This window comes from Miniopterus natalensis, chromosome 1 (assembly GCF_054644295.1).
Source record: "Miniopterus natalensis isolate mMinNat1 chromosome 1, mMinNat1.hap1, whole genome shotgun sequence".
NCBI lineage: Eukaryota > Metazoa > Chordata > Mammalia > Chiroptera > Miniopteridae > Miniopterus > Miniopterus natalensis.
Window position 1 is genome coordinate 68,457,628 of NC_142081.1, and position 15,449 is coordinate 68,473,076.

At 41.0% G+C, this 15,449-nt stretch overlaps 2 protein-coding genes and 1 pseudogene across 2 annotated transcripts in view; 2 read left to right on the forward strand and 1 right to left on the reverse strand.

The window, feature by feature from the left end:
* Positions 1-2,652, forward strand: part of LOC148094188 (hypoxanthine-guanine phosphoribosyltransferase pseudogene) — a 35,259-nt pseudogene extending 32,607 nt beyond the window's left edge.
* A 6,218-nt stretch (positions 2,653-8,870) lies between these two features.
* On the forward strand, positions 8,871-14,235 carry OXA1L (OXA1L mitochondrial inner membrane insertase). Its single transcript, XM_016205797.2, has 10 exons — positions 8,871-8,948; positions 9,384-9,545; positions 10,218-10,431; positions 12,278-12,421; positions 12,676-12,761; positions 12,938-13,102; positions 13,272-13,376; positions 13,484-13,646; positions 13,728-13,808; positions 13,887-14,235. The coding sequence occupies exons 1-10, from the start codon at positions 8,886-8,888 to the stop codon at positions 14,012-14,014; spliced, it is 1,311 nt and encodes a 436-aa protein (XP_016061283.2). The 5' UTR covers positions 8,871-8,885; the 3' UTR covers positions 14,015-14,235.
* Positions 14,236-14,739: 504 nt separating this feature from the next.
* Positions 14,740-15,449, reverse strand: part of SLC7A7 (solute carrier family 7 member 7) — a 30,866-nt gene continuing 30,156 nt past the window's right edge. Inside the window, exon 10 of the mRNA XM_016205796.2 lies at positions 14,740-15,266. Within this exon, the coding sequence (XP_016061282.2) occupies positions 15,163-15,266 (104 nt within the window). The 3' untranslated portion in view covers positions 14,740-15,162. The remainder of the gene's footprint in view (positions 15,267-15,449) is intronic.

Genomic DNA, 15,449 nt, shown 5'->3' on the forward strand with positions numbered 1-15,449 from the left:
TGGCTCATAGCTTGGCCTCTCCTGGACAACTCAAAGCAGCAGCCATCTGCAGAGCACTTTGTAGCTCATGCTGGGTTGGCCCTGGGCAGGGCACAGGCAGTGGCTGACTTTGCACCTCCAGGGAGGCTCCAGAGTCAGTGCATCTGGTGGTCAGCTTTACCACACCAGATTACAACCCTACCACTTCCATCAGTGACACTCGAGTGGCAAACTCGATGAGCACCAAAGCCCCACTGAGGCAAGTCCTGCTCCATAGGGTTGGCTCCTGTACAGCAGCTCTTCTGCTGTAATTGCAACTGGTGCTCACAGCAGATTGGCCTGGGGGTCAATCCCTCCCAGTGACACCAACCAAGGCTCAACTACAATAGGACAGTTCACACAGCTCATGCAGGTCACCCCTGGAGTGCCCATCTCAGGTGCCTAGGGAGGCTGAGCCACTGGACCCTACAGGACACCTACTACACAAGGCCAATCTACCAAGTCCAGGAGACATAGAAGATCTACCTAATACATAGAAACAAACACAGGGAAACAGCCAAAATGTAAAGACAAAGAAACATGTCACAAATGAAAGAACAGACAATATATCCAGAAAAATAACTAGATGGAATGGAAGCAAGAAAACTACCAGATACAGAGTTCAAAACAATGGTTATAAGGATGCTCAAGGATCTTATTGAGAACTTCAAGAAACTTAGAGCATCAACAACATAAAAAAAGAACCAGTTAGAAATAAAGGATACACTAACAGAGATAAAGAATAAATTACAGGGAATCAACAGTAGAGGATTCCGAGAATCAAATCAAGAATTTGGAATATAAGGAAGCAAAAAACACCCAATCAGAACAGTAAAAAAAAAAAAGAATTATTCAAAAATATGAAGTTAATGTAAAGAGCCGCTGGCACAACTTCAAGCTTACCAACATTTGCATCATGGGGGTACCGGGAGGAGAAGGGAGGGAGCAAGCAATTGAAAACCTATTTTTAAAATGACAGAAAAATTCCCTTACCTGGTGAAAGAAATAGACATACAAGTCCAGGAAGCACAGAGTCCCAAACAAGATGAACCCAAAGAAGTCTACACCAAGACACATCATAATTAAAATGCCAAAGGTTTGCCAGGCTGGCGTGGCTCAGTGGTTAAGCATCGACACATGAACTAGATTATGGTTCGATTCCTGGTCAGAGCACATGCCTGGGTTGAAGGTTCGATCCCCAGCAGGGGGCACATAGGAGGCAGCCAATCAATGACTCTCATCATTGATGTTTCTATCTCTCTCTCCCTCTCCCTTCCTCTCTTTGAAATCATTAAAAACATATTTTAAAAAACACACACCAAGAGACTAGAATACAAATTAGTCATAGCTCATGGACACAGACAATAGACAGGTGAAGGCCTGGGATGGTGTGGGGGAGGGGGAAGAGGGAAATGGGGGACATCTGTAATACTCTCAACAATAAATTTTTTTTTAATGTTTAAAAAAATATATTTCCTCCATGAAGCCATCCCTGGTGTTCTCTTAGAAATAATTTCTCTCTCCTCAGAACTCCCAAAGCACTTTATTTGCATCTCTCACAAGGCACCAAAGAATGAATATTCATGCTGAGTTAAAAAGTAAAGTATCCAGAAAACTAATTTTTTTAAGTTTTTCGCTTGAAATATATAGAAAACTGAGGCAAGTATACTATTTCAACAGTGATTAATTCTATAAACTTTTTCCACTTATAAATCAAATATATTGATGTATAACACATTAAAAAAGTGCCCATTTAAATGAATAATTTGTTGAGTTTTGATAAATGTACTCATCTACATAACCATCACCACAATCAAGACATAGAATATTTCAAAACCTCTGTGCTTTCCAGCCAGCCCTGCCTCCTGCTACACTTCTACCCCCTCCATGGCCCCATGCCCAGCTTCTCCCTCCTCAGACTGCCCTGAGCCATGTGCTTACCTGCAGCCCCAGCATCCTGGTTAGTGAAGATGAACCAGGTTATGACCTAGATTTATTTTGTATACCTAATCATTATGCTGAGGATTTTGAAAAGGTGTTTATTCCTCATGGACTAATTATGGACAGGACACAACAGCTTGTTTGAGATGTGATGAAGGAGATGTTAGGCCATCACATTGTAACCCTCTGCGTGCTCAAGGTGTGATATAAATTCTTTGCTGATCTACTGGATTACATCAAAGCACTGAACAGAAATAGTGATAGATCCATTCCTACAACTGTAGATTTTATCAGACTGAAGAACTACTGTAATGACCATCCAACAGAGGACATATAAGTAATTGGTAGAGATTGTCTCTCAACTTTAACTGTAAAGACTGTCTTGAGTGTTGTAGAAGTGACACTGGCAAAAAAACAATTCAAACCTTGCTTCTCTTGGTCAGGCAGCATAATCCGAAAATGGTCAAAGTTTCAACCTTGCTAGTAAAAAGGACCATTCAAAATGTTGGATATAGAGCAGACTTTGTTGGATTTGAAATTTCAGACAAGTCTGTTGTAGTATATGCCCTTGACTATAATGGATACTTCAGGGATTTGAATCATGTTTGTGTTATTAGTCAAAGTGGAAAAGCAAAATATAAAGCCTACGTTGAGAGTTCAAGTAGAGTTTGGAAACATCTGGAGTCCCATTGAAAGCACCAGTAAAGTAATCAAATGTTCTAGTTCTGTGGTCAGCTTATTGCATGTATCTTCTAAGAATTTTATCTGCTTGTATTTTAGAAATGTCAGTTGCTACGTTTCTGAATTCTTTATTTGCACTATGAGCCTAAAGACTATCAGTTCCCTTTGGGCAGATTGTTATTTGACTTATGAATGAAAAATCTCTTAAACCACACCACTATTGAATGAAAAACTGAAATTGTATCTATTAGAAACATTTAAAGAGAAGATCTATTAGTTTTTTAATTAGTATTTTAATTTTTATATATTCAGGACAGAACAGAAGCAGTTAAATATTATTAATTATACCACTGTGTGTTTAGAAAAGTAAAAAGCAGTCGGGTTTCATATCAATGCCAGCAACTAAGAGATATTGTTATGTCAGATAAACCGTATGTCCTGAAATTATTTTAGTAGTGTTTCAGCATCATTAACTGTATTTTCTCGCTTATTTAGATTATTTCTGGTGAATCTTTGTCAACAGTTCCTTTTTTTTTTTAACTATGTTTTGTATTGATTTTTTTTTTTTTAGAGAGAGAGGAAGGGAGAGGGATAGAAACATTGATGAGAAACATCCATTGCTGCCTCTTGCATGCCCCCTACTGGGAATCGAGTCCGCAACCCAGGTATGTGCCCTGACTGGAATTGAACCAGGAACCCCTGGGTTCCTGGGTCGATGCTCAACCATTGAGCCACACCAGCCAGGCTCAACAGTTCCGTTTAAATACAGGTCAATAAATTCCAAAATAACTTTAAAAAAAAAAAAAAAAAGATATAGAGTATTTATCCTCCTTCCCCTCTGCAGTCAATTCTACCCTCACCCACCCACTCAGCTTCCAGGCAATCACTGATCTGCTTTCTGTCACTATAGATTAGTTTTATGGTTCTAGCAATTCATGTAAATGGGACTGGACTATGTATTCTTTGTCTTGCTTCTTTGAGTTAGCAGAGTGTTTTTGACACTTCACCCAGGTTGTATCGGCGGTTCATTACTTTTATTGCTGAGTAGTATCCCATTGTATGAATACACTAGAATTTATCTGTTTACACACTGATGAATATCTGAGTTGCTTCCAGTTTGGTGTTATTATAAATAAAGCTGTTGTGAACACTCATGTACGAGTCTTTTTGAGAACATATATTTTCATTTCTCTTGAAAAAATGCTTAAGAGTGGAATTGCTTGGTTATATAGTATACATTTAATTTTATAAGAATCTGCCAAGTAATTGTACCATTCTTCATTCCTACCAGAAATTTATGAAAGTTACACATCAAAATTACAAATAAATTATACACGTATTCACCAATACTTGGTATTGTCAATCCATTCATTCCAGCAATTCTAGTAGATGTGCAGTGGTACATCACTGTGGTTTTATTTTGCATTTCCTTGATGACTAATGATATTGAGCATCTCTTCATGTGATTTTTGGCTCTTTTTTCTAGTATCTTCTTTTGTGAAATGTCTGATTAAAACATTTGCCCATTTTCATTGGGTTGTTCTTTTAATTATTGAGTTGTAAGAAAACTCATGTACATATTCTAGATACAAATTTTTTGTCAGATATATAGTGATTTTCTCCCAGTCTGTGCTTGCCTTTTAATTTTTCTAATAGTGTCTTTCAAAGAGCAGAGGGTTTTTTATTTTGATGAAGTCCTATTTATCAAATTTTTCTTTTATCACTAGTGATAGTTTATGTCCTGTCTAGGAAATTTTTGCCTATTCCCAAGGTTTTCTTTTGTATTTTCTTCTAGAAAAATTATAGTTTTAGCTTTAAGTTCAAGACTATGATCCATTCCAAGTTAATCTTTATATGTAATACAAGCTAAGGGTTGGGGTTTGAATTTTTTTCTATAGGGATATCCAGTTATTCCAGCACCATTTGTTGAAAAAAAAAAAAAACTTTCCTTTTCCCTTTGAACTCCCTTGGCAATTTTATTGAAATAAATTGATTACTACGTGTGGGTTTATTTCTAGAAACTATTCTGTTCCTTTGATCTAAATGTATATTCTTATGCCAGTACCACACTGTCCTGATTATTGTTGCTTTGTAGTAAATCTTGAAATCAGATACTGTAAGTCCTCCAATTTTGTTCTTCTTTTTCAAAAATACTTTGTCTATTCTAGGTCCTTTACATTTTTCATATAAATGTATTAATTACTTGTCAATTTCTATTAAAATGTCAGGACTTTTATTGAAATTGCTATAAATCAATTTTAGAAAAATTAACATCTGAACAATATTGAGTCTTAAAATCCATGAACACAGTGTATCTCTCCATTTAATTAGGCCTTTTATATTTCCTATCAGTAATGTTTTACAGCTTTCAGTGTACAAGTCTCACATATATTTTGTCAAATTCACTATTAAATGTTTCTTGTTTTTGATGCTCTTGTAAGTAGGTTTTTAAATTTCCAATTGTTCATTGTTAGTGTTTAGAAATGCAGTTGGTTTTTGTATATTGACCTTGTATCCTACAACCCTGCTAAATTTACATATTAGTTCTAGTAGAATTTTTTCATATATTTCTCAGAACTTTCTCCCCAACTTTATTAAGATATAATTGACATACATAATTATAAAGTTTAAGGTATACAATGTAATAATTTGATATACAGGTTGGGGCAAAAGTAGGTTTATAGTTCTTTGTATGGAAAATAATACAATAATAAATAAATAATAATAAGAGAATAAACTTTCACATACAACTGTAAACCTATTTTTGTCCCACCTTTTACATATATATTGCAAAATAATTACTACAATAAGGTTACTTAACACAGCCATCACCTACCTCATATTGTTACTGTGTTGAAAACTTTTTGCCAGTTTTACTGAGATAAAATTGTGTCCAGTGGCAGGGCAAAGGTGTAATGGGTCACCATAATGAGAAGGTATCTTTGGACCAAAGAACAATGCAGGCAACTCCATAGAATGTAACAGAATGTATTAAAGGGTAATTTACGTACAGGGATGTAAGGTTGGAGTGGACAGATGACCCAGCAGTTCTGTGCAAATTCTTCTCTGCTAACAGACCCATTCCAATACTTTTTTAAAAAATCTTACTGAATTTATTGAAGTGACAGTAGTTAATAAAATTATATAGGTTTCAGGTGTACAATTCTACAATTCATTGTCTGTATATTGTATTGTGTGTTTGAAACTGGACAATGGGTCTGGGCTGCCTGTCACCTCTTGAGCCAAAGCAGAGACAGGGTTGAATTATTTATGGGCATTTATTCCAATATCGCCGGCTATATGGGAGAGCAGTAAGGATCATCCATGAAAATCTGCTCTGCCCTCCCCCATAAGCAAGCTGCTTATATTGGGTTGAAGGACAAAGATTACATAGGAAAATAGGAAGTACAGGTATGGGGAAGTAGGCAAGGTAGGCTGGGTTAGCAAAGGGTAGGTGCCTCAGAGACTCCAGGGCAGCGCCTCTGAGGACCAGGTTACAGGCAATGTGGAGGGGGGGCTACAAAGGGTGAGTGCCTCCAGGATTCCATTGTTTCTCCAACAAGGTTGTTAATCTTTCCATGATGACAGGCAGTTCTCAGAAAAAGAGAATGGACCACATTTCAAGGGTAATTCCCATGTCCCAGCGTGGTGTACAATTCCCAGCCAGGTTAGAAAGTGCTTTTTCTAATCGGAACAAAAAAATCAGTTAACAGAACATGATTAATATTTCTTATAACTATAGCTAACAATTACGGTCAACAGAGCAAGATCAACATCTCTGCCCCTAATATGTTCACCACCCCAAGTCAAGTCTCCTTCCATCACGATTTATCTCCACTTTTCCCTCCCCCCCATGCCACCCCCTTGTCCTCTGGTATGTCCACAACATACTGTTGTGTCTATGAGGGTTTTTTTTCTCTTTTTTTGCTTAATCCCTTCACCTATTTCACATAGCCCCCCTGCTTCAGTACTTTTTTATAGTATAACTTGGATACCAATTATTGACAAGAGAATGGGCCAAAGAATGCAGTACTCTCCATGTGCCATACCTCCTGGTGGTCTTGTGTTAGATGATTATTTATAATCAATATTATCAGTTTGATACTAATCTCCATTGTCATGCCATTCGGACATTACTAACAAAAATATTTATGGCTACATTTTATGGAACACAGATAATCATCAACTAGAAGGCTTTGATATGCCTGCTAAGGACAGTGAGGTTGGTCAAAGGTCACAGCATGAAAGAAATCCAAGACACAGAGACGGAGTTAGTTTTTGTTCACATCTACATCTATACAAATTGGCATATAGCACTGTATAAGTTTAAGGTGTACAGCATAATGACTTCACTTACATATATTGTGAAATGATTACCACAATAGGTTTAGTTAACGTCCATCATCTTATATAGGTACCAAAAAAGAGTTTATTTTTCGTTGTGATGAGAACTCTTAGGATTTACTCTCAACAATTTTCAAACCATACAGCAGTGTTAACTATAGTACTTTTTTTAGCTATAACTGAAAGTTTGTACCTTTCAACCACCTTCATTCAATTCCCCACCTGTGATATCCCCCCTGCCTGTGATAACCACAAATCTGGTCTCTTTTTCTATGAGTTAGGTAATTTGTTTTGAGTCCACATATAAAGAGATCATACAGTATTTGTCTTTCCCTGTCTGACTTAGTTCACTTAGCATAATGCCTTCCAGGTCCATCCAGGTTGTCACAAATGGCAGGATTTCCACCTTTTTATGGCTGAGTTGTATCCCATTTATAAGTATACCACATTTTCTTTATCCACTCATCCATGGATGGATATTTATGTTGTTTCCATGTCTCAACTATTGTAGACACTGCTGCTATGGACATGGGGGTACAGATATCTCACCAATACTGTGCTTTCCTTTTCAGAAAGGAAATTCCATACTCCCAGAAGTGAAATCGCTGGATCATATAGTAGTGCTATTTCTAGTTTTTTTAAGGACCCTCCGTACTATTTTCTATAATAGCTGTACAAGGCTGTAGAAGGGTGCAAATACTGGGAGATATGGTTTATTGGGGCCACCAAAGTAACTCTCTACCACAGGACAGTGTTATTTTTTTCCCCAAGTGTCTCGTAGCTGTGTATTTGTCATCAGCTCTAATTGTATTGATTCTTTAAAGTAACCAAAAAAGCTTGTTTACAATAGTATCCAACATACGTGATTAATAGGTCATATTTCTAATTATTACTAAATCTATATTCTATTTCTTTGCCTCCTCTTTTACCATTTCTGTCAGGTATATTCATAACCATCCCAAAATAGCAGTGATTGAAATCATTTCAAGATATTGTATCTTTCCCAAACTATACTTTTTCATTCAAAAAGTACTTTATAGCTGAGAGATGTTGCAGGGGTTCAAATATCATCACCTTTCACCTTTCTAAGCTGTACTTATTTTTCCTTTGGAGGAAAGGAACTTAGCTTCACATATCTTTAAGGAATGCTATCAACCTCAAGAAACAAAACACAGAAGCAACTTTTAAAAGTTGTGTAAAAACTTTTAATTATCTTACACAACAAAGTCTAGAGATCTGTAGTTCCCAGCTTGATGCAGCAACTCAATGACATCAACAAGTACTCTGGGGTTTTCTATCTTTCCACACAACCACCTTCAACACTCAGCTTTTCATCTTTAGACTAGTCCCCAGTCACGATGCTCCTCACACAACCCCACCAAAGGGAAAAGGGAAAGATGGAGGCTCCTCTTAAAGCTTTGTCTTTTATCTGGGAGGTAATTTTTTCCGAGAAGCTGCCGTCCTCCAATTTCTGTTCATACTCCAGACTACACTCAAATTTCACTGGATCTGTCACTACAGTATTATCTAGAAATAAGAATCCAACATCACTGGGCGGGGGGTAAACCACACCAGACACAGCCAAGGCTGTCCTGAGGCTATTTTTTAGCTCAACATATCGCAGCAGAATCATGGATTTAGAAACGGAGGAAAACTCCTCAGCTTAAGGCCGCTTAGGGGGCTCTTAACGTCAACCTCCTGAAAACACTCTCCGCGGGATCTTGTAAATACGGCCTTGGCGGCTTCTTACCCACTTCAAACATGGCCGCCACCATCCAGTCTCCCTTTACCGCCTCGATCGCGGCGACCGCTCCGGCTTCACGCCCATTTCCAAAAGAGCCTCTCCCGCGGGGCTGCGGGGCTGAGTGCGCATGCGCGAAAAAAGCCCTCTTCCCGTCAAAATGGCGGTGGTACTGATGTGCGGGCGTCGGGAGCTCCTCCGCCTGCTACGGCCGCAGCGTCAGGTAAGAATGCGCCAGGGCTGAGCTGCCGGATGCTGTCCTGTCCCTATGACCCAAGCCAGGGGCAACTCATGCTGGGGGATGAGCACACGCTGACCTGCTCCCCGGGACCTGTGTCCCTTGACCTCCAGACCCGTGAGAACGCAGAAGGGCTACCTCCTTCGACCCCGCGGGCTCAGCGGCCCCGTGTCGCTTCTGTGCCCGGAACAGGCTTCACCCCTGCCAAGGGAACCTCCGCCTGGGCTTCTGGGTCGCGGGGTGGGCCTGCGGCAGGTGAGGTGCAGGACCCAGCGGCCTCTGGGCCAACCTTCCGGCGCGGGTTAGAGTCCTCACCTGTGGGAGCTGGCTGCCTGCGCCTTGCGGGGTGAGGGGGCTGTGAGCATAACGCGCGACTTCTGCCCCCGATTAAAGCGCTTCCTCCTCCTTTTCCGCGCGCAGTTTCACAGCGTCGCAGGGCCCTCGCAGTGGCCCCGGAGACCATTGGCCGCGGGGTTCCCGTTCCCAGCCGCCCGGTGCTGCGGCCGCCCGCACTATGTCCTCCTCGCGGCGCCCGGCCCCCGTGGCCTCAGTGTCTCTGCCGTCTCGCTTGCACAGGCCCAGGTAAGACGCGTTTAGACCCCGCAATGTTCGGAGTGGTGCTGCTTGGTTGATTTTTTGTTTTTATTTTGTTTTGACTAGGGGGAAGTGGGATGTGGAGGAGGGTTCTTGTTCACACTCCGCACAGCTCTCTGCTTGGGGTCTTTTCAAGTCAGTTGGGGGGAGTACAGCAGAAGAGATTTACGTTATATACATGCCATTGTTTCCCAGAGGTGCCAAGCCACTGATGGCAATATGAAATGTGATTCCAGGTGTGTGTGTATTAGAAATTTGAAACTTGCATATCATTTACATGATTTCATGAATATTGATATATCTGAGGCTGAGACTAAGTAGATATTTTGGTCTTAAAAACTGAGTTGTTTTAAAGGAAAATTATTATAATGGTTTGAGTATGTGCAAAATCTTAACAGTGATACTCAAATGACTGAAGTTTGGAAAACACTGATATAAGAAATAACTTTCATAACATCTTTCTATCAGTAAGTTATTTTCCTACCTTGGGGGCAAAATGAAGTGTTCTTTTTAAGACCTGAGTTCTGTGGACATGTAGGCTAACCTGGGAGAATGGGAAGTAGAGAGTCAAGAGAACAACCCAGTCCTGGTTATCATAAAGGGCCCCCAATTTCTGTGTCCCACCTACTGAATATTACACATGGCTTCCTTTTTGCACAGGTTCAGGCCCCTCCTGTCATTCCTGCAACTCCCTCACCTACAGCAGTAACTGAGGTGGCTTCTGGAGAGACTGCAGATGTAGTCCAAGCTGTTGCAGAACAGAGCTTCACTGAACTGGGGCTGGGGTCCTACACCCCAGTGGGAATGATCCAGAACCTACTGGAATTTATACATGTTAACCTGGGCCTACCTTGGTGGGGGGCCATTGCTGTGTGTAAGAGGACTGCATCATGGAAAAGGGATCCTGGAGGAAATGGGGAGTTAGGGATAGAACTTTAAAGAATAGCAATTCTGTGAGGGGATCAAGGAAATAGTTGAAGTTTAGAGGTCAGAAAAAACAGATTCCAATGAGGGATAAAGACCCATGATACTTAGATGCACTCCACCTTTATTTCCTAAAGGGCATTGTAATGCCAGTAGAACATCTGTGATTCAAGAAGTGTAAATATTTGAATGTGAGCATGGGGTTAGAGTAAGGGGACCTTTTTCACAGTGATGAAGCTGCCCTGGTTTAAGGAGAGTAAAAAGTCAGATCAGGCAGTTAAGCCCCAATATTGGGAAACGCTCACATTGTTCCTTCTGTAGGCTAAAACTGCTTCAGATTCTGTATCTTCCTACACGTTGCTCCTGGGATCATGTTATCTCCCTGTGTCTTCAACTTCTCCCTTTTTATTGACCTACTCTGAACATATAAACATGCTCAAGTATACCATATTTTTCTTGGAAGAAAATCTTTTCCCTTTTATTCTTAGTTCACCTTTTATTCTTAGTTCACTTTCTCCTTCCGTTCATAGCTATTATTTAAAAGAGTATTCTGTATCCAGTGAGCTTACTTCTTTCCACTCTTTGACCCTTTTACTACTACCACTTCATTGTAACTGCCATTACATCATTGCTAAATCCACTTTCTTTTTATAGTTGACTTTTCTGTGTTAGACACTTTAGACTCTGAAATATATTCCTTGGCTTTTGTGACAGTCTTTTCTGATTTTCTTCCTTTCTTTCTGACCACACCTTCCCATCTCCATTGTTCAATACACTGTCTACCCCAGAATACCCAGTGTTGGTATTCTGGGTTCCATCCTTAGCTCCCTTCTTTCCACTGCACATCATCCATCATAATGTTGGTAAAGCCTAAACCTGTATCTCTCCTCAACTCCCATCTCTTTTTATTTATTTTTTTATCCTCACCAGAGGATATTTTTTCCATTGCTTTTCAGAGAGAATGGAAGGGAGAGAGATAGAGAAACATTGATGTGAGAGAGACACATTGATTAGCTGCCTCCTGTACATGCCCTGACCTCGGCCTGGGATCGAGCCTGCACAGCTTGTAATGGAGGTACATGCCCTTGGCCAGAATCGAACCCGGGACCCTTCAGTCCATGGGCCAAAGCTCTAACCACTGAGCCAGACTGGCTTTAGCCCAGACCCACTTGCTTGTCTATAGATACCATAAATTAAGTTAATATTTGTTGCCATGATCAGGGATATGAAGTATAAAAAAAGAAATAGGAAGGAGCTTAAGTGGTAGGCCACCATATTAGCTCCTGCTCCAGAGGTTTCTAAAACAGCGGCTTTCAAACTTTATTCCTGAGAACCCCAGTGTTCTGTCAAGGTACCTCTCTGACCAAAGCAAAGGCCAGAGTTTAAACAGTCCTATAGCAAGACTATCCCCTCACCTAGGGCAGCTTAATTTTATCTGTTACACATATTGGGACTAGGAGTTGGGGGAGAAAGGGAGATGTTCCATTGATAATAAAAAAGTTTGGAATCCATTGATCTAGAAAAGCACCTTCTGTCATCTTTTGTTCAAGGAAACAAGATTCATGATTGTTTGCTTAGAGAAGTTAATGCTAGACTTTTGTGATGTCAAAGCAGAGGACTGAGCCTTGAAGGAACTAACTCATATCCCTACCTTTGTTTCGGGCCCCTTGGGTATGAGTCACAGTATGGAAAAGACTAGAATAAGAGAGAGCCTTTCAGTAAGAATCTAAAAATCTTCAACCTTCTAGCTGTAGAACTGCTTTAATTTTACTCCAATCCTAGTATGTATTTTCCAGGTACAGTCTTTGCCCGCTGCCTGGTGTTTCCTCTCATTGTGAAGGGCCAACGAGAGGCAGCCAAGATCCACAACCACATGCCAGAAATCCAAAAGTTTTCCACTCGAATCAGAGACGCCAAGTTGGCAGGAGACCATGCTGAGTGTGAGTCAATTGCAGAATGAGCGTGGGAGAGGACCACATTTACACTTTTCCTGACATTCTGCTGAGGGAAAGGAACAACCTAAGTCAGGAGTTGCTACAGTTGGGCAGGTCCTAAATATTTACCTGCTTCTTGCACCTTATGGTTCCAGTGACTGGCCAGGGTCATTTAGAAAAGTCGTGGGGCAGGTGATGAGGATGGTCACCTCCAGCAATGTAACTCTCTGCCCAACCACTAACTTCCCCTCGCTTCTCAGTTTACAGGGCATCCTCGGAGATGACATTGTATCAGAAAAAACATGATATTAAACTCTTTAGACCTCTCATTCTACCTCTGACTCAGGTAAGCAAAAACATTTCCCTTATTTTATCCTGAACCAATCAGATTACCTCCTGTTTCCCATGCCCTAGACCCCCAGAAAGCAGGTGGAGGTGGTATTATACATGATTTTTAATAATGGAATAATGAAAATGTCCCCTCTGATAAACAGTACTGACACTGTTTATCCTTTGTGATAGGCACCGATCTTCATCTCCTTCTTCATTTCCTTGAGAGAAATGGCCAATCTTCCTGTGCCCAGCCTACAGACAGGTGGCCTCTGGTGGTTCCAGGATCTCACACTATCTGACCCCACCTACATATTACCACTGGTAGTCACTGCTACAATGTGGGGTGTCCTTGAGGTAAGCCCAGGTTGGCCAGGTGCCAGGCCTGCAAAGTGAACTGGAATTAGGGTAAAGCAATTATATGGAATGATCATTCTTTACTCCCTGGAGGAATAGAGTTGATGGGTAAGAAATCTGAGCCATAGTCACTAAAATTGCTACTCTTCCTCTGCTTTTCTCTTGGCAGCTAGGTGCTGAAACTGGTGTGCAAAGTGCTGACCTTCACTGGATGAGAAATGTTATGAGATTGATGCCCCTGGCAGTCTTGCCCATAACTGTCCATTTCCCCTCGGTAGGCAATGACTTAGGGGCTGGCTCCGAGTCCTTCCTCCTAGCCTAGCCTCCTTCCTGCAGGATAACCAGGGATGCAGTTTCTCATTACCTTCTCTTCTCATCCAGGCAGTGTTCGTGTATTGGCTCTCCTCGAATATGTTTTCCCTGGTCCAGGTGGCTTGCCTCCGGATTCCAGCTGTACGCACTGTACTTAAAATCCCTCAGCGTGTTGTACATGATGCCAGCAAATTACCTCCACAGGAAGGCTTCTTAAAGAGCTTCAAAACAGGTAAGGGCCTGTCCTCTGTGAGTCAGGCCCGGAGGAAGGTGGTCTAAAAATGGGTATGAGACTGACTTACTCTTTATATAGGCTGGAAGAATGCTGAAATCAACTATCAGCTACAAGAGCGTGAACGGCGCATGCAGAATCACTTGGAGCTAGCATCCAGGGGTAAATAGCCCTTTCAGTCTAAATTCTGTCATTGTTTCTTCCTTCCTTTTGTTTATTAAACTTCTCTTCTTCCCCCAGGTCCCTTACGACAGACCTTTACCCACAACCCTCTGCTACAACATGGAAAAAATCCCCCTCCCACTACCCCTAACAGCAGCTGCAACAAACCAAAGTCAAAGCAGCCTTGGCGTGACACACTTGGCTGAGTGATGTGCTGTGCTCATACTGACATTAACTCTGTTTCTCTAAAGACTCAGCCTTAGAACAAGATGTGATACTGGGTCCTTGCCCAGACCTAGAAACTGTGGGACATGGAGACACTCGTTTTAAAAGTGGATTTGACTAAACTCTTACGTCTAAGTATAAAAGAGCACTGGGGAGCCAAGTTATCTTCCCATCCACAGGATTAGTAAACTTCTGTATTATATATTGTTTCCTGGTATTTATTAAATGGGGAGATGGATTGTGTGCTTCAGAAAACTAAAGAACAGGTTGGTGGTGGTTGCTCTTGCTGGCCTGTGCTCTTAGGAAGTATAGTAACCTGGCGTTAAGAGCTTAGACCCCAACCCCATAGATGTGTTGTTTGCATTGCAGTTACAGACGTATGCCTGATAAGTTGAGATTATATCAAAACAGAATAACCACATTTATTTACCCCGAGGTTACCTATAAAATATCCTTCAAGAAGTAGATGTGCTCAAATTCTTAGTGGTAATGAAGAAGAATGGACATTGATACAGTTTTTATCTAACAACCTTAACATTTTGCTGCAGCAGCTTAGGTGCAGAGATTGGTTGCATCAGCCTCAGCAACGGGCTTGAGAGGGAAGAAATACTCTGATACTTTTAAGCATTAGATTGTTTTTAGTTTTCTTGCCACGCTAATAGGAACTGCCCTCAGAGACACCATATAAAATGAAGACCCTCAAAGCTTAGGAACATAACCCTTTTATTGTCCAGCACCTATACAGTTCCATGTCTCTTTAAAGGAGACAGGAAGTTTGGAGCATTTTTGACCCTTTTAAAGGAAAAGAGGCATAGGTAGGCACTCCCCCAAAGTGAGTAAACGTCTAACACATGGGAATGTGCTTCTAGAATAACCAAACCCACACCTGACATGCTCCCACCAGTCTGCTTTATCACCCCTTTAAAAAAATCTGGAACAATATGTAGCAAAACAAATAAATTACTGTCCATCTCTCAAAAAAGCAAGTTCAAAGGTTGTTGAAGCTGCCTAGACCAGGCTTCTGGACAGGTGCCTCTAAAGAAGTAAGCTTTCCTTTTCAACTTCCTTGGCTTCAACCAGTAGAAGGCAAGAGGTTCTGCTTTTCATATCTCAGGATTCTGTGTATTATTTAGTTAGACTTGGGATCTCGTTGCTTGGGCATCTCTCCATCTTCCAAGTCCATCTCTGCAGCAACTGACATACATAGAACCTGGAGGTACCGTGTGGTAGATGCTACAAAGAGAAGTTTGAATCAAAATTCAAGAGGTCAACTGGGCTGAGTTCCAGTGGCACTGAATAAGGTTGGGCCCGAGGAGACAATTTAGTTAAGCCTTAGGGTAACAACAGGAAAGGGCTATGGCAAAGGTGACTTGGGACAGAATTTGCAGAAAAGGCAAAAAAAAAAAAAAAGTTGTG

Coding starts and splice junctions, on each gene's coding strand:
- OXA1L (XM_016205797.2), top strand. CDS start 8,886: ATGGCGGTGGTACTGATGTGCGGGCGTCGGGAGCTCCTCCGCCTGCTA. Junction 9,546..10,217: donor TCTCGCTTGCACAGGCCCAG/GTAAGACGCGTT, acceptor CTTTTTGCACAG/GTTCAGGCCCCTCCTGTCAT. Junction 13,647..13,727: donor CTTAAAGAGCTTCAAAACAG/GTAAGGGCCTGT, acceptor CTCTTTATATAG/GCTGGAAGAATGCTGAAATC.